This window comes from Scomber japonicus, chromosome 10, assembly GCF_027409825.1.
Source record: "Scomber japonicus isolate fScoJap1 chromosome 10, fScoJap1.pri, whole genome shotgun sequence".
Classification (NCBI taxonomy): Eukaryota; Metazoa; Chordata; class Actinopteri; order Scombriformes; family Scombridae; genus Scomber; species Scomber japonicus.
Genome location: NC_070587.1, coordinates 1,206,856 through 1,230,855, shown reverse-complemented (window position 1 = coordinate 1,230,855; position 24,000 = coordinate 1,206,856). Strand labels below are relative to the sequence as shown.

Sequence of the window (24,000 nt, the reverse complement as noted above, 5' to 3'; positions counted from 1 at the left end):
GTTTTATCATGTTGGCTTATAACGCACATATAAAATGTTAAGAGCTTGCTAAAGACAGGAAGTGACACTCCCGTTTAGTCTTAATGGGCTGAATGCTAACAGCTAACGGCTAACTTAGCAGCAGCAAGCACATCCACGACTGGGCGTTGGTTGCTCGGACAACTGCAGAAGCTAAGTAGCGGGCAAAGTCGTAAAATAAATGTTGAAATAACGGATCCGGCGTTAACACTAAATATCATAGTTGTCGTTTAAATAACACGGTTTTATTTTAAATAAGTCGTGACAGAGCAGCGGTCTCACCCATAACGTTGACGCTCCCTGCCGCCGATCATTCACAAGCCGACATTCCCCCCCTCCTTTTCCTCGCTGCTGCTTCTTTTTTACGTAAATTACGTACTGTGACGCACGTAACGCCACCTCATGTTCAACTGACGTACGCCGAATGACTTGCGTAAATTCTACGTGAATGCGACAGAGGGGAGGGAACACTCGCGATAATAGGTAATTCCTTTGAGTGTTAATGTGTTCTCGCGATAACAAAAACCAAAAGACTTCTTTTTTTTTAATGGGGTGCAATTTTCATGAGAACATCCTAAACTAATTACAGCCAGTGGTGAAAGAAGTATTTAGACAATTTACTCTAAAAATCCGCTCCAGACATGTTTTTAAGATGTTTAGAAAATAATTTAACTTAAAAGCAACCTACCTTTATTAATCTAGCTTTCAATTGAACTTTATTTTATTTATTAATCTGTCTTTTATTTTATGTTTAGACTATTTATTTTTTTTAATTCTATTTTATTTCCTGATTGTTTTCCTCCACCTCCACCTTTTTATGTCTGGGTTTACTTCATCACATTTCCTCTTTAGTTGTTTTATTATTTTATTTTCTTCTTTATCTTTGTTTTCCTTTTAACAACCTTCACCTCACACACTTCTGGTTTTACCCACTTTATTTTATAGTTGATTTGTTTTATTACTTCTCTATCATATTTTTTATTCATCTTTTTGCCTTTTATTTTATTTGGGTATTCTTAATTTATTACATTTTTATCCTACCTCTGGTGGGTTAAGGTTAGGGGGGGGGGGGTTGTTTTAATATGTAAAGCACTTTGTGTTACATTAACCTGTATGTTTCATACAAATAAAGTGTGATTGATTGATTGATTGATTGAATAGTAATTTGTGTCTGATAGGGTTTTTCCTTCATCACCCGAACCCTATGAATATATTAGATGTCTATTACTTCACACTAAAGTCCCTGCTCAGTGTGTGTGTACTGCAGGATTCAGGTTTCCACATCACCTTTGTGTGAGTTGTGTACTCGCCCTCCGATTGCTTCCAAACTAGGGGTGTGTCCAAAAAATCAATCCATCAATTAATATCGATTTTCTATTTAAAAATTCGATATCGATTCAAAATTGTGTGAATGGATTTTTTCAGAGAGAATAGATGGAAGCATGAAATTTAAAATAATAATTATAATTTGAGAGTTTACAACTTTGTCTTGTATTTGAACTGACATGCTTATCCATAATCACTATGGTTACATGATGACATCATCACTATGGTTACATGATGACATCATAATTCAAAATGACATGATTTAAAATGCCACTGGTCTTAAGGGTAAATCCACATAGATGCTATCATGCTAGATCCCAGTGTTGGATCAGACTCATCATTTCACTTTACTCTTGAACAATTTGGTGTCCACACATGATTGAGTGTTAAAAATATTGTCTGACTTACAAAACAGAAACTCTGGGAACATAAAGAAGAATAATCGGATCGGATTGGGACCCTGTGAATCAGAATTGAATCGATTCAGGAAATCATTGACAATACCCAGCCCTACTTCCAAACTAATTGAGATGTTGCAAATCATGTTTTGTAAATTCACGCCTTACAACCAGATCTCAGATGAGTACACATACAGTAGCCTAAACTTTCCCACCTCCAGCAGAAGAATGTGAAAACAGTCTACTAGTGTCAAACATCACTCTGCACAGCGAAGCCCAAACATTCAACTCTAGGCTACTTGGGTAAATGTACTACTTGTTATATTCCTCTAATGATCTAATCTAATCTAATAAATGTATATTTTAATATAAATAATGATGGGAAGCTTATAATTAAAATAATAATTTTACCAAACTGTTTATAATGTCTTTTCTGATATTTTAACGTTATTAACCCTCCTGTTGTCCTCAGGTCAAGGAAGGATAGGAGGAATGAAGGAAAGGAGTAAGGAGGAAAAGAGGAAGGAAGGAAGGAGCGAAGGAAGGAAGGAAGGAAGGAAAGAAAGAAAGGAGTAAGGATGAAAAAAGGAAGGAATTTAGGAGTGAAGGAAGGGAGGAAGGAAGGAAAGGAGGAATGAAGGAAGGAAGGAAGGAAAGAAAGGAGTAAGGAGGGAGGGAGGAAGGAAGGAAAGGAGTAAGGAGAGAGGGAGGAGGGAAAGAAGGAAGGAAGGAAAGGAGTAAGGAGGGAGGGAGGAAGGAAAGGAGTAAGGAGAGAGGGAGGAGGGAGGAGGGAAAGAAGCAAGGAAGGAAAGGAGTAAGGAGGGAGGGAGGAAGGAAAGAAGGAAGGAAGCAAGGATGGAAGGAGGAGGGAGCAAAGAAAGAGGGAAGAAGGAACAGTCAAAAGACCCAGGAGGTCGACACACGAGAGTTAATAGTTTATTTATAATATGAAAGTATGCGAGGCTTCAGGCTTCAGGTCAAAGTCACACTTAAAGCGTCTGTCGTATCCATGGCAACGCCGACAGGTACTAACACCGCTCTCTGTGACTGGTTGAAGACGAGGTGAGTCTGAGCGTCGCTTCCTGTTATTGGCTCATCATATCGAGGCGTCTGCTGTGTGTCCTACTATAACAACCATGTCGTATAAAATATAAAAGCTGTAACTGCGACTGAAAGATATTTAATAAGGAAATATATCCAGCGACAGAATTCATCTAGTGTGAGGCTAAGTTTGCGATGCTATAGAGGAAAAGGTAAGTTCACCTATAGAAAACCAGCTCCAAGTAAAATAGCCTAGTTGTGTCTCTACTGCTGGAGTTAAATGTCTGCTGTGTGCTGTGTTAGAGGAAGAAGTATTAACCCTCGTGTCGTCCTCCCGGGTCAAATTGACCCTGTTTTGACTGTTCCTTCTTTCCTCCCTTCCTTCCTCCCTCCCTCCTTCTCTCTTCCTTTCCTTCCTCTCTCTTTCCTCCCTTCCTTCCTTCGTTCCTCCCTCCCTCCTTCTTTTCTTCCCTCCTTCCTCCTTCTCTCTTTCTTTTCTTCCCTCCTTCCTCCTTCTCTCTTTCTTCCCCCCCCCCTACCTTCCTCCCTTCCTTATTTCCTCTGTCCTTCTTTCCTTTATTCTTCCCTTCCTATTTTCCCTTTTGCTTCCCTTCCTCTGTCCTTCTTTCTTCCCTCCTTCAAACCTTCCTTCCTTCCTTCTTTCCTCCGTCCTTCCTTCTTTCCTTTCCTCCCTCCTTTCCTTCCTTCTTCCTCCCTCCTTTCCTCCTTCCTCCCTTCCTTGACTCAAGGACAACACGAGGGTTAAAGCCCTGGAATTAAGTAAAAGTACCAATATAGCCTACAGCAATGTAAAGTAATCCATTAAGCCTCAAAGTAAAAGTCCTACTTAAGTAAAAGTACAAAAGTATTATGAGCTTAATGTAGTACGCAGTATTACAGTAAAAGTACTGCAGTATTATAGTGATGTAGTATGCAGTATTACAGTAAAAGTACTGCAGTATTATAGTGATGTAGTATGCAGTATTACAGTAAAAGTACTGCAGTATTATAGTGATGTAGTATGCAGTATTACAGTAAAAGTACTGCAGTATTATGAGCTTAATGTAGTACGCAGTATTACAGTAAAAGTACTGCAGTATTATAGTGATGTAGTATGCAGTATTACAGTAAAAGTACTGCAGTATTATAGTGATGTAGTATGCAGTATTACAGTAAAAGTACTGCAGTATTATAGTGATGTAGTATGCAGTATTACAGTAAAAGTACTGCAGTATTATAGTGATGTAGTATGCAGTATTACAGTAAAAGTACTGCAGTATTATAGTGATGTAGTATGCAGTATTACAGTAAAAGTACTGCAGTATTATGAGTGATGTAGTATGCAGTATTACAGTAAAAGTACTGCAGTATTATGAGTGATGTAGTATGCAGTATTACAGTAAAAGTACTGCAGTATTATAGTGATGTAGTATGCAGTATTACAGTAAAAGTACTGCAGTATTATGAGTGATGTAGTATGCAGTATTACAGTAAAAGTACTGCAGTATTATAGTGATGTAGTATGCAGTATTACAGTAAAAGTACTGCAGTATTATAGTGATGTAGTATGCAGTATTACAGTAAAAGTACTGCAGTATTATGAGTGATGTAGTATGCAGTATTACAGTAAAAGTACTTTTTTCCTTTCTTCCTTCCATCTGTCCTTCCTTCCATCTGTCCTTTCTTCATTCTGTCCTTCCTACCTTCCTTTTTTCCTTTTATCCTTCCTTCCTTCCCTCTGTCCTTCCTCCTTACCTTCCTTTTTTCCTTTCCTTGTTCCTTCCTTCCTTTCTTTCTTCTGTCCTTCTTTCCATCTGGCCTTCCTTCCTTCTGTCTGTCTGTCTTTCGTTCCTTCCTTCCTTCTGTCTGTCTTTTGTTCGTTCCTTCCTTCCTTCCTTCCTTCCTTCCTTCCTTCCTTCCATCTGACCTTCCTACATTCCTTTTTTCCTTTTCTTCCTTCCTTCGTTTCTTCCTTCCTTCCATCTGTCCTTCCTTCCTTTTTCCTTCTGTTCTTCCTTCTTTCCTTCCTCCCTGCGGTCTGTCCTTCCTTCACTATCTGTCTTTCCTACCTTTCTTCCCTCCTTCCTTTTGTCTGTCTTTCCTTCCTTCCTTCCTTCCTTCCTCCCTTCCTTCCTTTTAATGGTCCGGCCCACATGAGATCAAATTGTTCTGTATGTGGCTTTTGAATGAAGATGAGTTTGACTCCTCTGCTCTCTGCTCTAACAGGATACTCATGGAAACAAAGGCGAGCGTTGAAAATGTCCAACCGAGTTAAAAAAGTGAGACAAGGAGAAAAACTGTCTCTGAAAACCACAGGAACCCAGATCAAGTAAGCTGTGTTATCTCTTCACAGTTATTTAACCCTTAAACAGACAACGTGCACCAGGAGATACAGACTCTTTAACCTTCCTCTGTCCTTCCTTCCTTCCTTCCTTCCTTCCTCTGTCCTTCCTTCCTTCCTTCCTTCCTTCCTTCCTTCCTCAGATCTAAGTTCAGCTGTTAGGGTAAATGTTTCCTCCTTCTGTCCTTTCTTCCTTCCTTCATCTGTCCTTCCTTTCTTCCCTCCTTCCTTCCCTTCCTTCTTCCTCCCTTCCCTTCCTTCCCTTCCTCCCTCCTTTCCTTCCTTCTTCCCTCCTTTCCTTTCTACCTTCCTTCTTCCTCCCTCCTTTCCTTCCTTCTTCCCTCCTTTCCTTCCTCCTTCCTTTCCTTCCTTCTTCCTCCCTTGCTTCCCTTCCTTCCTCCTTTCCTTCCTTCTTCCCTCCTTTCCTTCCTTCTTCCTCCTTCCTTCCTTTCCTTCCTTCTTCCTCCCTTCCTTCCCTTCCTCCCTCCTTTCCTTCCTTCTTCCTCCCTTCCTTCCCTTCCTCCCTCTTTTCCTTCCTTCTTCCCTCCTTTCCTTCCTACCTTCCTTCTTCCTCCCTCCTTTCCTTCCTTCCTCCTTCCTTTCCTTCCTCCTTCCTTTCCTTCCTTCTTCCCTCCTTTCCTTCCTTCTTCCTCCCTCCTTCCTCCCTTCCTTCCCTTCCTCCCTCCTTTCCTTCCTTCTTCCCTTCTTCCCTTCCTTCTTCCTCCCTCCTTCCTTTCCTTCCTTCTTCCTCCCTTCCTTCCCTTCCTCCCTCCTTTCCTTCTTCCTCCCTTCCTTCCCTTCCTCCCTCCTTTCCTTCCTTCTTCCCTCCTTTCCTTCCTCCTTCCTTTCCTTCCTTTTTCCTCCCTTGCTTCCCTTCCTTCCTCCTTTCCTTCCTTCTTCCCTCCTTTCCTTCCTTCCCTCCGTCCTTCCTTCCTTCCTTCCTTACTTTAGGTGCAAATGACATAACTAGTAAGGCCTGTTTAAGGGTTAACAGCCTGTTACATAATCTAAGTGTATTTTGTTGATATGAGGAAAACTACTGTATCAACTGATAAGCTTGTTTTTTTTTTATTTTAGGGCATCTCATGATCTCAGGAGGCTTCAGTCACTGCTCGCTAAGAGCAGCTCCAGACAAGAGGTGACGCCGCTGTGATGCAGTGTGTCTAGACCAGAGTTTAAGTATTACAGTAAAAGTACTACAGTATTATAGTGATGTAGTATGCAGTATTACAGTAAAAGTACTGCAGTATTATAGTGATGTAGTATGCAGTATTATAGTAAAAGTACTGCAGTATTATAGTGATGTAGTATGCAGTATTATAGTAAAAGTACTGCAGTATTATAGTGATGTAGTATGCAGTATTACAGTAAAAGTACTGCAGTATTATAGTGATGTAGTATGCAGTATTACAGTAAAAGTACTGCAGTATTATGAGTGATGTAGTATGCAGTATTACAGTAAAAGTACTGCAGTATTATAGTGATGTAGTATGCAGTATTACAGTAAAAGTACTGCAGTATTATAGTGATGTAGTATGCAGTATTACAGTAAAAGTACTGCAGTATTATAGTGATGTAGTATGCAGTATTACAGTAAAAGTACTGCAGTATTATAGTGATGTAGTATGCAGTATTACAGTAAAAGTACTGCAGTATTATAGTGATGTAGTATGCAGTATTACAGTAAAAGTACTGCAGTATTATAGTGATGTAGTATGCAGATTATATGACTATAATCGTTTTTAATTTATAGGGGGCGCTGTTGCCCCCGTGTGGGTCCGTCGCTGATTATGGTCCCCCTGGAAACATTTCCGTTTTCATCTAGTTTGCAGTTCGTTTCCCTGTTTGCTCGTGTTGTGAATATTTGTAACATCGATGAAGGTGTTTTCTGAATTTGCATGTGTTATGACCCTTCTCGGCCACCGTACACATGTCTTCAGGCCTGTGTGTATATACGCTGTAGTGTGAGACTCCATGTGTTGCAGGTAGCAGCTCTGAGTCACAGTAAAGCACGCAGCAGCGGAGCCAGCAGCGGTGCCAGCAGCGGAGCCAGCAGCGGTGCCAGCAGCGGAGCCAGCAGCGGTGCCAGCAGCGGTGCCAGCAGCGGAGCCAGCAGCGGAGCCAGCAGCGGAGCCAGCAGCGGAGCCAGCAGCGGAGCCAGCAGGTCCCAAAGCCTCCATCCTCAAAAACACGCCAGAACACACACGAGCGAGAGCGACATCAGCTGCGAAGCGTCTGAGCTGGAGAAATTCAGGTTTACCTTCCCTCGGGAATTTATAATCTTAAAAGAAAAAGTTCACCTTTAACCCTTTATTGGACAAATAATTATATTTGGTAACTTCTGTAAATATCCCAAAATATCCTTCCTTCCTTCCTTCTATCCTTCCTTCCTCCCTGCCTTTTTTCTTCCCTTCCTCTTTTCCTTTCTCCCTCCCTTGTTCCTTATTTCCTCTGTCCTTCCTTCCTTTCCTTCCTTCCATCTGTCCTTCCTCCCTCCCTCCCTCCTTCTCTCCTCCCTTCCTTCTTTCCTTCCTCCGTCCTTCCTTCCTTCCGTTCTTCCTCCCTCCCTCCTTCTCTCCTCCCTTCCTTCTTTCCTCCCTTCCTTTCCTTCCTCCCTGCCTTCTTTCTTCCCTTCCTCTTTCCTTCCTTTCCTTCCTTCCATCACACACGAGCGAGAGCGACATCAGCTGCGAAGCGTCTGAGCTGGAGAAATTCAGGTTTACCTTTCCATCGGGAATTTATAATCTTCACCTTCCTGTCGTCCTCCCGGGTCAAATTGACCCCGTCTGTTTTGACTGTTCCCTCTTTCCTCCCTTCCTTCCTTCCGTCTGTCCTTAACTCGTTCCTTCTTTCCTACCTTCCTTCTTTCCTCTGTCCTTCCTTCTATCCTCCCTCCTTCTCTCTTTCTTTCCTTCCTCTCTCTTTCCTCCCTTCCTTATTTCCTTTCCTTCCCTCCTTCCTTCTTTCCTCTGTCCTACCTTTTTCCCTTACTTCCTTCTTTCCTCTGTACTTCCTTCCTTCCTTCCTTCCTTCCTTCCTTCCTTGCTCCTTCCCTCCTTTCCTTCCTTCCCTCCTTCCTCCCTTCCTCCCTTCTTTCCTCCCTTCCTTCTTTCCTTTCCTTCATTCCTTCCTTCCATTCCTTCTTCCCTTCCTTCCCCCGTCCTTTCCTTCCTTCCTTCCTCCCTTCCTTCCTTCCGTCTGTCCTTCCCTCCTTCCTTCTTTCCTACCTCCCTTCTCTCTTTCTTTCCTTCCTTCTTCCCTCCCTCCTTCTCTCTTTCTTTCCTTCATTCTTCCCTCCCTCCTTCTCTCTTTCTTTCCTTCCTCTCTCTTTCCTCCCTTCCTTCTTTCCTTTCCTTCCCTCCTTCCTTCTTTCCTCTGTCCTTCCTTCTTCCCTTCCTCTTTTCCTTTCTCCCTGCCTCCCTCCTACCTTTTTCCCTTCCTTCCTTCTTTCCTCTGTACTTCCTCCCTTCCTTCCTTCCTTCCTTCCTTGCTCCTTGACCTTTGAACTTTGGACCTTATCTCCACTATGTTTATTTTACAGCGTAACCTACAGAGACCAAAGATGTTTCAGCAGCCACCCGCTACACAAACTCTTCTCTGACATCCTCACTTCTCTGGTCAGGAACCGACTCTGCAGGTAAAATGTGCTCATGTCCCAGCAATGGTTAACCCTTAAACAGACACCTTCCTTCCTTCCTTTCCTTCCTCCCTCCTCCCTTCCTTCGTTAGGATGATTGTTTAACCCTCCCGTCGTCCTCCCGGGTCAAATTGACCCCGTCCGTTTTGACTGTTCCTTCTTTCCCTCCTTTGCTCTTTCTTTGCTCCCTCTTTCCTTCTTCCCTTCCTTCTTTCCTCCCTCCTTTCCTTATTCCTTCTTCCTTCCTTTCCTCCCTCCCTCCCTCCCTCCTTTCCTTATTCCTTCCTCCCTCCTTCTCTCTTTCTTTCCTCCCTCCTTTCCTTCTTCCTTATTTCCTTCCTCCTTCCCTGCTTTCCTTCCTTCCCTCCTTATCTCTTTCTTTCCTCCCTCCTTTCCTTCCTTCTTCCTTCCTTTCCTTCCTCCCTCCCTCCCTCCTTTCCTTCCTTCCTCCCTCCCTCCTTCCTTCCTTCCCTCCTTCCTCCCTCCTTTCCTTTCCTTCCTGCCTTCCTTCCTCCTTTCCTTCCTTCTTTCTTCCTTTCCTCCCTCCCTCCCTCCTTATCTTCCTTCCTTCCTCCCTCCTTTCCTTCCCTCCTTGCTTCCATCCTTCCTCCCTCCTTTCCTTCCTTCCTTCCTTCCTTCCTCCTTTCCTTCCTTTCCTCCCTCCCTCCCTCCTTTCCTCCCTCCCTCCCTCCTTATCTTCCTTCCTTCCTCCCTCCTTATCTTCCTTCCTTCCTTCCTTCCTTCCTCCCTCCTTTCCTTTCCTTTTTTACACCTCATGTTCCACTCCTACCTGTTTAAGGTTTAAAGTTACTAACTATGCACACTTCCTTCCTCATAGTGAATGGATTGACCGAGCACCGCCTGAATCAGCCCTTAGAGTTCTGATCTGCCTTCGATTGTTGATCAGAGATCCCCACCATCAGGTACAGCTTCATTATCCTGCTATGAGTGCTATGATGTTCATGCACATTATAGTCAGAGGTGGACAGAGTACACAGCTTCCTTACTTGAGTACAAGTACAGATACCCCTTGCTAAATTTTACTCAAGTACAAGTAAAAGTACTACGGTCTCTCTCTCTCTCTCTCTCTCTCTCTCTCTCTCTCTCTCTCTCTCTCTCTCTCAATATTTGCCTCTCAAATGTACTTGAGTAAAGTCATGAGTACTCCCCAAAGATGATACTCGAGTAAACTACAGATCCCTCAAAAGTGTACTTAAGTACTGTACTCAAGTAAATGTACTCCGTTACTGTCCAGCTCTGGTTATACTGTATAAATACTTCCACATTTTTTATATTCAGAGTTCAACAAAATATTTAAAACAATAACTACCTCTTTTAAACTGCTTCCTCTTTTAGAAAATCCTCCATCAGCTCCAAGGCATTACTTTACTTGCCAAGGTAAATAAATAGTCGCTAAACGTGGCTAACAGCATTTTGTGATGTGTCCATTTATTTCTACCGCTCTGTCCTTCCTTCCTTCCTTCCTTCCTTCCTTCCTTCATCTGTCCTTCCTTCCTTCCTTCCTTCCTTCCTTCATCTGTCCTTCCTTCCTTCCTTCCTTCCTTCCTCAGATCTAAGTTCAGCTGTTAGGGTAAATGTTCCCTCCTTCTGTCCTTTCTTCCTTCCTTCATCTGTCCTTCCTTTCTTCCCTCCTTCCTTTCCTTCCCTTCCTTCCTCCTTTCCTTCCTTCTTCCCTCCTTTCCTTGCTTTCCTTCCTTCTTCCTCCCTTCCTTTTCTTCCTTCTTCCCTCTCCTTTCCTTCCTCCTTCCTTTCCTTCCTTCTTCCTCCCTTGCTTCCCTTCCTTCCTCCTTTCCTTCCTTCTTCCCTCCTTTCCTTGCTTTCCTTACTTCTTCCTCCCTTCCTTTTCTTCCTTCCTTCCTTCCTTCCTTCTTCCCTCCTTTCCTTCCTTCTTCCCTCCTTTCCTTCCTTCTTCCCTCCTTTCCTTCCCTTCCTCCCTCCTTTCCTTCCTTCTTCCCTCCTTTCCTTCCTACCTTCCTTCTTCCTCCCTCCTTTCCTTCCTTCTTCCCTCCTCTTTCCTTCCTCCTTCCTTTCCTTCCTTCTTCCTCCCTTGCTTCCCTTCCTTCCTCCTTTCCTTCCTTCTTCCCTCCTTTCCTTGCTTTCCTTCCTTCTTCCTCTCTTCCTTTTCTTTCTTCCTTCCTTCCTTCCTTCATCTGTCCTTCCTTCCTTCCTTCCTTCCTTCCTCAGATCTAAGTTCAGCTGTTAGGGTAAATGTTCCCTCCTTCTGTCCTTTCTTCCTTCCTTCATCTGTCCTTCCTTTCTTACCTCCTTCCTTTCCTTCCATCTTCCTCCCTTCCTTCCCTTCCTCCCTCCTTTCCTTCCTTCTTCCCTCCTTTCCTTTCTACCTTCCTTCTTCCTCCCTCCTTTCCTTCCTTCTTCCCTCCTTTCCTTCCTCCTTCCTTTCCTTCCATCTTCCTCCCTTCCTTCCCTTCCTCCCTCCTTTCCTTCCTTCTTCCTCCCTCCTTCCTTTCCTTCCTTCTTCCCTCCTTTCCTTGCTTTCCTTCCTTCTTCCTCCCTTCCTTTTCTTCCTTCCTTCCTTCCTCCCTTCCTTTTCTTCCTTCTTCCCTCCTTTCCTTCCTCCTTCCTTCCTTCCTTACTTGAGGTGCAAATGACATAACTAGTAAGGCCTGTTTAAGGGATAAGTCGCACCCCCGGCCAAACTTTTAAAAAAAACTGCGATTTATAATCCGAAAAATATGGTAATTATAATCCTCTTCATCCCTCGCTCTTTATCTCTCTCTATCTCATCCTCATCCCTCGCTCTTTATCTCTCTCTATCTCAGTACATGCAGTCTGTTACTGCCGGGTACATATCTCATGGTGAACAGGCGCTTGCTGTGCAGAAGCTAGTCACGATGACCTGTGAGTAATCTGAGAGGTATATCACAGGAAGACACTGATAGTTGTGTAAGTCTGTGTGTGTGTGTGTGTGTGTGTGTCTGTGTGTGTGTGTGTGTGTGTGTGTGTGTGTGTGTGTGTGTGTGTGTTACAGGGGGTTTGGCATACACACACATTTTGTAACCTACATTTCCAGTATTTTATTCTTAACCTGTCTGTTTTGACTGTTTTCCTTCCTTCCTTCCTTCCTTCCTTCTTTCCTTCCTTCTTTCCTTCCTTCCTTCCTTATTTCCTCCGTCCTTCCTTCCTTTCCTTCCTTCCATCTGTTCTTCCTCCCTCCCTCCTTCTCTCCTCCCGTCCTTCTTTCCTTCCTCCATCCCCCCTTTCTTCTTCCTTTCCTTCCTTCTTTCTCCCCTTCCTCCCTCCCTCCTTCTCTCTTTCTTTCCTCCCCCCTACCTTCCTTCCTTCCTTCTTTCCTCCGTCCTTCCTTCCACTATCAGACACTGATAGTTGTGTAAGTCTGTCTGTGTGTGTGTGTCTGTGTGTGTGTATGTGTGTGTCTGTGTCTGTGTGTGTGTGTGTGTGTGTGTGTGTGTGTGTGTGTGTGTGTGTGTGTGTGTGTGTGTGTACAACCTTATCAAAGTGTTGCTGATTGGTCTGCAGACACGTTTCAGAAGCTGTCTGCTGTAGAGAATCAAAGGGTCTGGGTCATCGAGAGTGGCGCTCACAGGGTAAGAGAGATAAGACGTGATAAGGTAACCGGCCCGCCAAGGGGTCCTATCCGGCCCACTTTACTTATTTCCTTTCTTCTTTTCTTCCTTTCTTCCTTCCTTCCTTTCTTCCTTTTTTCCTTTCCCCCCTTCCTTCTTTCCTCTGTCCGTCCTTCCTTCCTTCTTTCCTTTCCGTCCGTCCTTCCTTCCTTCCTTCCTTCCTTCCTTCCTTTCCCCCCTTCCTTCTTTCCTCCTTCTTTCCTCCATCCGTCCTTCCTTCCTTCTTTCCTTTCTGTCCTTCCTTCCTTTCCCCCCTTACTTCTTTCCTCCGTCCTTCCTTCCTTCTTTCCTTTCCCCCCCTTCCTTTCTTCCTTTCTTCCTTCCTTCCTTCCATCTGCCCTTCCTTCCTTCCTTCCTTCCTTCCTTTCTCCCTTCCTTCCTTCTGTCTGTCCTTCACTATCTCTCTTTCCTACCTTTCTTCCCTCCTTCCTTTTTGCCTGTCTTTCCTTCCTTCCCTTCTTATTTCCTTATTTCCTTCCTTCCTTCCTTTCTTCCTTCTTTCCTTCCATTTTTTTAATGATCCGGCCCACATGAGATCAAATTGAATAAAAATGAATTTGACACCTCTGCTCTATATGTTGTACAGATAATAGTGAATGTGTTGTGTAGAGTACTCTCTCAGGCCCAAATCCAAAAACGTCTCATAATCCAAGTGACAGATTATTACTTTTCTGGAGGGAATAAATCATTTAGATTTTAAGAACCTCTCTCGTAGTTCAGTTTAGTTTATTGTCATTCAAACATGTTTAACATACGGTGGCCGGGAAGGGTCATAACACATGCAAACTCAGAAAACACCTTCATCGATGTTACAAATATTCACAACACGAGCAAATAGGGAAACGAACTGCAAACTAGATGAAAACGGAAATGTTTCCAGGGGGACCATAATCAGCGACGGACCCACACGGGGGGCAACAGCGCCCCCTATAAATTAAAAACAAATATAGTCATATGACACACCGTTCTGAACGTTTAACAATTACTGAGTACTTAATATGTTGGAATTACACATTACACTTACCTCTTTGGAAACAGAGGAAGGAAGGAAGGAAGAAGGAAGGAAGGAAGGGAGGAAGGAAGAAGGAAAGAACTGAGTACTTAATATGTTGGAATCCCACATTACACTTACCTCTTTGGAAACAATTCTGTGGTTCTTTGTTTTCGGAAACAGGATGTGGGTCCGTCGCTGATTATGGTCCCCCCACATAAGATCACATTGGGCTGTATGTGGCCCTTGAATGATGAGTTTATACCATCAAACACCTTTAGGCTCTACTAGTCAGGCTCTATTTTTGGTCTTAAATATTTAGTCAAAGAAAAGCACAAAGTCATGACATCCTCGTATGAGAGTAGTGGATCTATACTTTATATATTAGCATGTTGTCTGTTGTCTCTAATGAAGTAAAGTGGATCTATACTGTATATATTAGCATGTTGTCTCTAATGAAGTAAAGTGGATCTATACTGTATATATTAGCATGTTGTCTCTAATGAAGTAAAGTGGATCTATACTGTATATATTAGCATGTTGTTTCTAATGAAGTAAACCCTTTTTAGACTCTGGTGAAGCTCTTATCAACCACAGATAGCAGCGTGCTGCTGGGAGCCCTGCTGGCACTCACCACCTTGGCTGAGAGGTAAGTGTGTCGTCCTCCCGGGTCAAACAGACCCTGTCCGTTTTGACTGTTCCTTCTTTCCTCCCTCCCTTCCTTCCTTCCTTCCTTCCTGCTTTCCTTCCTCCTTTCCTTATTTACCTCCTTCTCTCTTTCTTTCCTCCCTCCTTTCCTTCCTTCTTCCTTCCCTCCTTCCTCCCTCCTTTCCTTTTTTCCTTCTTCCTCCCTCCCTCCTTTCCGTCTTTCTTTCCTCCCTCCTTTCCTTCCCTCCTTCCTTTCCTTCCTTCCTTCTTCCTCCCTCCCTCCTTTCCTTCCTTCTTTCCTCCCTCCTTGTATTCCTTCCTCCCTCCCTCCGTCCTTCCTCCCTCCTTTCCTTCCTTCTTCCTTCCTCCCTCCCTCCTTTCCTTCCTTCTTTCCTCCCTCCCTCCTTCCTCCCTCCTTTCCTTCCTTCTTCCTTCCCTCCTTCCTTTCTCCCTCCCTCCTTTCCTTCCTTCTTCCTCCCTCCGTCCTTTCCTTCCTTCTTTCCTCCCTCCTTTTATTCCTTCCTTCCTCCCTCCCTCCTTTCCTTCTTTCTTTCCTCCCTCCTTTTATTCCTTCCTTCCTCCCTCCCTCCTTCCTCCCTCCTTTCCTTCCTCCTTCCTCCCTCCTTTCCTTCCTTCTTCCTTCCCTCCTTCCTCCCTCTTTCCTTTCTCCCTCCCTCCTTTCCTTCCTTCTTCCTCCCTCCGTCCTTTCCTTCCTTCTTTCCTCCCTCCTTTTATTCCTTCCTCCCTCCCTCCTTTCCTTCTTTCTTTCCTCCCTCCTTTTATTCCTTCCTTCCTCCCTCCCTCCTTCCTCCCTCCTTTCCTTCCTTCTTCCTTCCCTCCGTCCTCCCTCCTTTCCTTCCTTCCTTCTTCCTCCCTCCCTTCCTTCCTTGACTCAAGGACAACAGGAGGGTTAAGGAACTAAATATAGATAATAAATATTAATAATATAATATAATAATTATAATAAAACCTGTTGTCTTTTCTTCCCGTCTGTAGTCCAGAATGTAAGGAGGAGATTGGGGAGCCACCGATAGTCGAGAAGCTTCTAGTAATACTTCAGGAATATGACCTGCTGTCAAAGAGGTCAGTAGACACGGCTTGCTGTCATTTGAGACTTTGAGTATTTAAATTATTTGGTTCATGTGTTGTCAGTGTGAGATAAAATGTTGTGTCTGCGTTGCTATGGTTACTGCTGATAAACTACAGAAAGCACACAAAGCTGCTGTGTCCCTTTCTGTCTTGTCTGGGTTCATCTCATCTCTTCTCATGTTGTCTTATCTGCTGGAAACACATTGATTTAAAATATGCTGTTTAACCCAAAATATCCTTCCTTCCTTCCTTCCTTCCTTCCTTACCTCCCTTCCTTTCCTTCCTTTCCTTCCTCCCTGCCTTCTTTCTTCCCTTCCTCTTTTCCTTTCTCCCTCCCTCGTTCCTTATTTCCTCCGTCCGTCCGTCCTTCCTTTCCTTCCTTCCATCTGTTCTTCTTCCCTCCCTCCTTCTCTCCTCCCGTCCTTCTTTCCTTCCTCCATCCCCCTTTCTTCTTCCTTTCCTTCCTTCCATCTGTTCTTCCTCCCTCCCTCCTTCTCTCCTCCCTTCCTTCCTTCCTCCATCCCCCTTTCTTCTTCCTTTCCTTCCTTCCATCAGTCCTTCCTCCCTCCCTCCTTCTCTCCTCCTGTCCTTCTTTCCTTCTCTCCTCCCTTCCTTCTTTCCTCCCCCCTACCTTCCTTCTCTCCTCCTGTCCTTCTTTCCTTCCTCCACCCCCCTTTCTTCTTCCTTCCTTCCTTCTTTCTTCCCTTCCTCCCTCCCTCCTTCTCTCTTTCTTTCCTCCCCCCTACCTTCCTCCGTCCTTCCTTCCTTCCTCCACCCCCCTTTCTTCTTCCTTCCTTCCTTCTTTCTTCCCTTCCTACCTCCCTCCTTCTCTCTTTCTTTCCTCCCCCCTACCTTCCTTCCTTCCTTCTTTCCTCCATACTTCCTTCCTTTCCTTCCTTCCTCCCTTCCTTTCAATGAGTGTCCTATAAAGGGTTAACATATGGAAAGGGATTCATATGATTTAAAACAATAAATTAACATTTTTGGAAATTAAGCTTTAAAATAATAACCTTTATAACTTTGGCGTTGAACTCATTGAACTCAGGATGAGCGCGGAGCTGCTGAGGCTCCTGTCCCCGGTGCGTGGGGTCAGGGTCCAGGTGAGGGAGCTGGAGGGTCTGCCAGTGCTGCTGAGCCTCCTGCATGGCCAGCACCTGAAGCTGCTGTGGAGTATCACATGGGTCCTGAGCTCTGCGAGGATCCAGACACCAGAACCGAGATCCGGAGCTGGGGCGGGGTGCAGCCGCTGCTCAGGCTGCTCAGCAGGTTGGTGAGACTCCTTTCCTTCATCTCTACTTCCTCCCCTCCTTTCTTTCCTTCCTCCTTTCCTTCCTTCCTCCCTCCTTTTCTTCTTTCCATCCTTCCCTCCTTCTCTCTTTCTTTCCTCCCTCCTTTCCTTCCTCTCTACTTCCTTCTTCCTTTCCTTCCTTCCTTCCTTCTTCCTTCCCTCCTTCCTTCTTTCCTTCCCTCCTTCCTCCCTCCTTCCTTCCTTCCTTCTTCCCTCCTTTCCTTCCTCTCTACTTCCTTCTTCCTTCTTTCCCTCCTTCCTCCCTCCTTTCCTTCTGTTCCTTCCTTCCCTCCTTCTTTCCCTCCCTCCTTTCCTTCCTCTCTACTTCCTTCTTCCTTTCCTTCCTTCCTTCCTTCTTCCTTCCCTCCTTCCTTCTTTCCTTCCTTCCCTCCTTCCTCCCTCCTTTCCTTTCCTTTCCTTCCTTTCCTTCCCTCCTTTCCTTTCCTTTCCTTCTCTCTTTCCTTCCGTGACTCAAGGACAACAGGAGGGTTAATAAATAAAAAAAAAGAGTATTTGTAAAGTGAAAAGCATTCAGATTTAGACTTCCTTATTCCACAAAATACCTTCTGGTAAATAAAATAACTCTTCACAGTGACAGGCAGTATGTTTCTGACCGATCGTCCATCGAGACGCTCTCCAGCGCCAACGCGCGCCGGCCGCATCCAGAGAGAGCACATCAGAGAGGAGCTCAGTCTGCAGGAGGAGGTGGACAACACTATGGCCCTGCAGTCAGGTCAGGAAATACATAGTTTATCACATACTGGGAAAACACAGGGGAAATAAGAAAGAGGGTTTATTTAAGCCTCCTGTTGTGCTCAGGTCAAGGAAGGAAGGAAGGGAGGAAGGAAGGAAGGAAGGAAGGAACGAACAAAATGAGGAAGGAACGAAGGAAGGGAGGAAAGAGGAAGGAACGAAGTGGGGAAAGAAGGAAATGAGGAAGGAACGAAGGAAGGGAGGAAAGGAGGAAAGAAGGAAGGGAGGAAAGGAGGAAAGAAGGAAGAAAGGAAGGGAGGAAAAGTGGGAGGAAGGAAGGAAGAAAGGAAGGAAGGAAGGAAGGAAGGAAGGAAGGAGGAAAAGAGGAAGGAAGTAAGGAGAGGAAAGAAGGAATGAGGAAGGAAGGAAGGAAGGGAGGAAAGGAGGAAAGAAGGAAGAAAGGAAGGGAGGAAAAGTGGGAGGAAGGAAGGAAGAAAGGAAGGAAGGAAGGAAAGAAATGAGGAAGGAAGGAAGGAAGGAAGGAACGAACAAAATGAGGAAGGAACGAAGGAAGGGAGGAAAGAGGAAGGAACGAAGTGGGGAAAGAAGGAAATGAGGAAGGAACGAAGGAAGGAAGGAAAGGAGGAAAGAAGGAAGAAAGGAAAGGAGGAAAGAAGGAAGAAAGGAAGGGAGGAAAAGTGGGAGGAAGGAAGGAAGAAAGGAAGGAAGGAAGGAAGGAAGGAAGGAAGGAAGGAAGGAAGGAGGAAAAGAGGAAGGAAGTAAGGAGAGGAAAGAAGGAATGAGGAAGGAAGGAAGGAAGGGAGGAAAGCAGGAAAGAAGGAAGAAAGGAAGGGAGGAAAAGTGGGAGGAAGGAAGGAAGGAAGGAAAGAAATGAGGAAGGAAGGAAGGAAGGAAGGAGGAAAAGAGGAAGGAAGTAAGGAGAGGAAATAAGGAATGAGGAAGGAACGAAGGAAGGGAGGAAAGGAGGAAAGAAGGAAGAAAGGAAGGGAGGAAAAGTGGGAGGAAGGAAGGAAGAAAGGAAGGAAGGAAGGAAGGAAAGAAATGAGGAAGGAAGGAAGGAAGGAAGGAAGGAGGAAAGGGGGATGGAAGAAGGAAAGAAGGAAGGGAGGAGAGAAGGAGGGAGGGAGGAAGAACAGATGGAAGTAAGGAGAGGAAGGAAGGAATGAGGAAGGAAGTAAGGAGAGGAAAGAAGGAATGAGGAAACAGTCAAAAGAGATAGGGTCAATTTGACCCGTGAGCACAACAGGAGGGTTAAGCATGTTTTTACTTGCACAGCTCAGATAACTCTTCCCCCAGAGGAGTTGTAATGAGTAGCTGAGAATGTAAACTGTGTTTTCCTGAAGTGAGAATGATGACCACAGAGACTTGGCTTCCTGGATCTATCATTTAGGAGGCAGCGGTTGTAAATTCTCTGTGTCTGGATGTCTAAAGATTCTCATTTTGTTATTAAACTGTTAACATTTCATTATTCAGCACCAGCTTTTCCAGTAAGTATCTAAAACCTCCCCTCCTTCTCTCCTTCCTCCATCCCTCCTTCTCTCTTTCTTTCCTCCCCCCTACCTTCCTTCCTTCCTTCTTTCCTCCGTCCTTCCTCCGTCCTTCCTCCGTCCTTCCTTCCCTTCCTCCTTCCCTCCCTCCTTCTCTCTTTCTTTCTTCCCCCCTACCTTCCTTCCTTCCTTCTTTCCTCCGTCCTTTCTTCCTTTCCTTCCTCCCTCCTTCTCTCCTCCCTTCCTTCTTTCCTTCCTCCATCCCCCTTTCTTCTTCCTTCCTTCCTTCCTTCTTTCTTCCCTTCCTTCCTCCCTTCTTTCTTCCCTTCTTCCCTCCCTCCTTTCCTTCCTCCATCCCCCTTTCTTCTTCCTTCCTTCCTTCCTTCTTTCTTCCCTTCCTTCCTCCCTTCTTTCTTCCCTTCTTCCCTCCCTCCTTTCCTTCCTCCATCCCCCTTTCTTCTTCCTTCCTTCCTTCCTTCTTTCTTCCCTTCCTCCCTCCCTCCTTCTCTCTTTCTTTCCTCCCCCCTACCTTCCTTCCTTCCTTCTTTCCTCCGTCCTTCCTTCCCTTCCTCCCTCCCTCCCTCCTTCTCTCTTTCTTTCCTTCCCCCTACCTTCCTTCTTTCCTCCGTCCTTCCTTCCTTACCTTCCTCCCTCCCTCCTTCCTTCCCTTCCTTCCTTCCATCCCCCCTTCTTCTTCCTTCCTTCCTTCTTTTCTTCCCTCCTTTCCTTCCTTTATTCCTTCCTTCCTCCTTCCTCTCTTCCTTCCTCCCTCCCTTCCTTCTTCCCTCCTTTCCTTCCTTTCTTCCTTCCCTCCTTCCTCCCTCCCTTCCCTCTTCCCTCCTTTCCTTCCTTTCTTCCTTCCTTCCTCCCTCCCTCCCTCCCTCCTTTCCTTCCTTTCTTCCTTCCTTCCTCCCTCCCTCCCTCCCTCCCTCCTTCCCTCCCTCCTTTCCTTCCTTTCTTCCTCCCCCCTCCTTTCCTTGCTTCTTTCCTCCCTCCCTCCCTTCCTCCTTCCTTTCTCCCTCCCTCCCTCTTTTCCTTTCCTTCCTTTCTTCCTTCCTTCCTCCCCCCCTCCTTTCCTTGCTTCTTTCCTCCTGTCCTCCCTTCCTCTTTTCCTTTCTCCCTCCCTCCCTCCCTCCTTTCCTCCTGTCCTCCCTTCCCTCCCTTCTCTTTAATGTTCACAGCTGTTGATTAGACTGTCAGTATAACTGCTTAAATTAAGTCGTATCCATTCCCCTTTAATCCTTTTCCAGCCTGCTGCACAGCTCTGACTGAGCTTAGTCTGGATGACACATCTGCTCACCACATTGTGCAAGTAAGGAAAAGTCTAATATATAAAATCAAGATATATATCTACAGTCCAGATTGATGGCAAGTGACCACATGTAGAACATTTTCATCTTTGCATCAGCTCATGTGGACTTTCTTTTCTTCTTAGGAAAATGGGGTCTATATAATAGCAAAGTTGATATTGCCACAAAACTCAGGACCAAATGTCACATCACTACAGGTATAGATATCTTCATATATGTATTAAAGTTAGAATGTAAATTGAACTACCAGGAAAATAACTTAGCTGTAAATCTGTTTGCATGTTGGCCTCCCTCCTTCTCTCCTCCCTTCCTTCTTTCCTTCCTCCATCCCCCTTTCTTCTTCCTTCCCTTCCTCCCTCCCTCCTTCTCTCCTCCCTTCCTTCTTTCCTTCCTCCATCCCCCTTTCTTCTTCCTTCCCTTCCTCCCTCCCTCCTTCTCTCCTCCCTTCCTTCTTTCCTTCCTCCATCCCCCTTTCTTCTTCCTTCCTTCCTTCTTTCTTCCCTTCCTCCCTTCCTCCCTCCCTCCTTCTCTCCTCCCGTCCTTCTTTCCTTCCTCCATCCCCCTTTCTTCTTCCTTCCTTCCTTCTTTCTTCCCTTCCTCCCTCCCTCCTTCTCTCCTCCCGTCCTTCTTTCCTTCCTCCATCCCCCTTTCTTCTTCCTTCCTTCCTTCCTTCTTCCCTTCCTCCCTCCCTCCTTCTCTCCTCCCTTCCTTCTTTCCTTCCTCCATCCCCCTTTCTTCTACCTTCCTTCCTTCTTTCTTACGTCCTTCCTTCCCTTCCTCCCTCCCTCCTTGTCTCTTTCTTTCCTCCCCCCTACCTTCCTTCCTTCCTTCTTTCCTCCGTCCGTTGGCAGTGTTATGCATTTCGAGCCCTCCGGTTTCTCTTCAGTGTGGAAAGAAACCGACATCTGTTTAAGAGGTGAAGTTAAAGATATTATACACATGTATCTCTCAGTTAAAGTCGTGCACATGTCGTTTAAATGAGGCTAACGCTGGATATGTTTTGATGTTGATATTGCAGACTCTTTCCCACAGACCTCTTTGAGTTGTTTATTGATGTTGGCCACTATGTGCGGGACCTCACGGCCTACGAGGGACTTCAGACCAAAGTTTCACTCTACACAGTAAAACAACCAACCCAGCTCTAAATCAGGCGGGGAGTTCCTGTCCTCTGAAAAGAAGCCAATGCGGAAGTAACTTAGAGCTGCATTCTATCAAAAGGCCACCAGGGGGCGACCGTCTCTATACAAGTCAATGGAGAATTCACCAACTTCTCACTTGATTTCTAACCTCAGTAAACGTTTTCAAAATGTGTTTATGGTCTCAATCGCTAGTTTAAAGCCTTCTTCAATGCAGTATGATGTTCATTTGGGACATTTTGGCCTCCCTGATTTTATATGTGACGATAAAGCAGGGTATGCATTAGGGCGTGGCTACGTCCTGATTGACAGGTTGATTGACCAATGTCCTTGAGATCCAGCCCTCGTAACCAATCGCAGCCTCCCCGCTCCGCCGTTGGTCCCGCCCATACGTCCGTCCATGGCTCCGCCTCATGCCCATATAAGTAGAATCCGTGTTCATTTTTTCCCAGAATGCACCTGAAATTTTCAAGATGGCGCTGCCTAGATTCGATACTATTGGCTTCCGAGCAGCAGTCCACAAACCAATGGGTGACGTCACGGATGTTACGTCCATTTCTTTTATACAGTCTATGCTCTAAATGGATTAAACTGCGTATTCAGCTGCTTCTCATCAGTAAAATAATCACATGTGTAATTGTGTGTTTTTTGTATTAATAAGGAGGATAATTTATCTTACATGCTGATGTTGAGTTCTGGTATTGCAGGAAGAGGAAGTGGACAGCCTTGGGGAGAGTATTGAGGCTGTGAATCAGAACCGGCCCGCTCTCAAAGTGATCAACGGATACTCAGTACTCGACCATCTCGGCACCGGGGCCTTCGGAAGCGTCTTCAAGGTACAATGAACATCCTTAAAAAGTGGCTTCAACTGCATTCAGCAACACTGGTTTGTGTCAGTTTTGTGAGCCTCTTTCAAGAGAGCTTCGGCTGAGTCACATCACATCACGTATCGCTGGTTTTAATAAATATACTCAACGACAGGTCCGAAAGCAGAGCGGCCAGTATCTTCTGGCTCTGAAGGAAGTGAACCTCCACAACCCGGTCTTTGGCAAAGACAAGAAGTCCAGAGACAGTAACGTGGAGAAGATCATCTCTGAGCTCACGATCATCAAAGAACAGGCACTAAGTTTCAATTTTAACAAGGGCTGTCAAACGATTAATTTTTTAATCGAGATTAATCGCAGAATTTCCTTAGTTAATTGCGATTAATGGCGTTTTGAATTGCGTGTTTAAAATCCTGTTATTTTCCATTTGAAGGCAGTTTTAAGCCCATAATGTAAAGCATTTCTTACCAGAGTGTCTTAACTGGGAATCAATCACGGCTCTGCTGCGACTCCCACACTCCAAAATGGTCCTTTGGTGGAGCTGAGGCTGGCTTGGCTGCACCTGGGTGTTTAGCGTGGAGGTGCTAACTCAAACTCCACGTACTCCGGTGGTAGTTAAACTCCGTTTGACACAGGTTGCATTTTACTTTTGACTTGTCAACTGAAGCGTCTGGAAGTGTTTTAAAGTTAAACAAGCCGTTCAAAAGTCCAGTAGCTCTCTTACTTTCCATCAGCGCGGTAGGTTTACTGCAGGAGGCCACTTCAAAGCATAGCGCTACAGCTAGAGGAGCCGTCTACGGGGGAGTAGAAGGGACAAAAAGGCTTGCAACATTAAAATGAGATTTTAAAAAAATTAACGCGTTATGGATTGCATTAATGTAATCACGATTAACGCGTTAACGCTGACAGCCCTAATTTTAACCTGATACCATGCTATCTGAACAAGTAAAGAGATATTTTGTGTATTTAATATCTTTATCGGTTGCTTTTCTTCTAGATGACGCACCCGAATATTGTTAAATATTACAAGACATTTTTAGAAGGTAAGAAGAGTATTTTATTTCTTAACACCTCTTGCACCAACCCCCCCCCCCGCTTAAACTTTTACTAACCCTGACATGAAACTGCTCATTCGAGGTGACAAGCTGTACATCGTGATGGAGCTGATCGAGGGAGTTCCTCTGGCGGAACATTTTAACTCTCTGAAGGAGAAGCAGCAGCAGTTCACCGAGGACAGATTATGGAATATATTCATTCAGGTAATAACTGCTGAACTTAATTTCCTTTGGGACGTTTCTCTCAAGACACATTTGCAGAAAGACCAGCACACTATTTTTGGGTAATCCAATGTGAATAATTTAAAACAGACAAAACTTTGATGTTCTGAGTATCGTGGGAATAACTGGAATCTCAAGAGACATTTGACTGACACATTATTTATATTCAATAGTAAATTTAGTATCAGAAGATTCCCCAAGTGGACTCAGTCTTTAGTTGTTCTCCATCAGTTTTGCTCTATCATCTCTAGGGTTGCAAAGGGGTGGAAAATTACTGGTAAATTTCCGGAAAGTTTCTGGTAAATTTCCATGGGAAGTTAAGCTACAGTGCACGTAGGGGGCGTGGCCTCAGTATGCACAGTACATACGATTATTTTTTTTAATCGAGATTAATCGCAGAGTTTCCATAGTTAATCGCAATCCTGTTATTTTCCATTTGAAGGCAGTTTTAAGCCCATAATGTAAAGCATTTCTTACCAGAGTGTCTTAACTGGGAATCAATCACGGCTCTGCTGCGACTCCCACACTCCAAAATGGTCCTTTGGTGGAGCTGAGGCTGGCTTGGCTGCACCTGGGTGTTTAGCGTGGAGGTGCTAACTCAAACTCCACGTACTCCGGTGGTAGTTAGCCGTTCAAAAGTCCAGTAGCTCTCTTACTTTCCATCAGCGCGGTAGGTTTACTGCAGGAGGCCACTTCAAAGCATAGCGCTACAGCTAGAGGAGCCGTCTACAGGGGAGTAGAAGGGACAAAAAGGCTTGCAACATTAAAATGCGATAAAAAAAAATGAATGCGTTATGGATTGCATTAATCTAATCGCGATTAACGCGTTAACGCTGACAGCCCTAATAT

General features: G+C 44.8%; 1 protein-coding gene across 1 annotated transcript in view; it reads left to right on the top strand.

Annotated features, from left to right (window-relative positions):
* Positions 1-2,697: 2,697 nt before the first annotated feature.
* The window catches only part of nek10 (NIMA-related kinase 10), a 33,298-nt gene continuing 11,995 nt past the window's right edge, over positions 2,698-24,000 (top strand). The window contains 22 exon segments of the mRNA XM_053326833.1: positions 2,698-2,804; positions 6,202-6,267; positions 7,253-7,378; positions 8,666-8,761; positions 9,600-9,684; positions 10,118-10,159; positions 11,563-11,641; positions 12,281-12,348; positions 13,948-14,027; positions 15,023-15,109; positions 16,161-16,300; positions 16,303-16,381; positions 16,996-17,053; positions 17,055-17,136; positions 19,855-19,916; positions 20,040-20,111; positions 20,766-20,830; positions 20,933-21,035; positions 21,758-21,886; positions 22,032-22,169; positions 22,872-22,917; positions 23,012-23,133. Coding sequence (XP_053182808.1) covers positions 2,698-2,804; positions 6,202-6,267; positions 7,253-7,378; positions 8,666-8,761; positions 9,600-9,684; positions 10,118-10,159; positions 11,563-11,641; positions 12,281-12,348; positions 13,948-14,027; positions 15,023-15,109; positions 16,161-16,300; positions 16,303-16,381; positions 16,996-17,053; positions 17,055-17,136; positions 19,855-19,916; positions 20,040-20,111; positions 20,766-20,830; positions 20,933-21,035; positions 21,758-21,886; positions 22,032-22,169; positions 22,872-22,917; positions 23,012-23,133 — 1,932 coding nt within the window.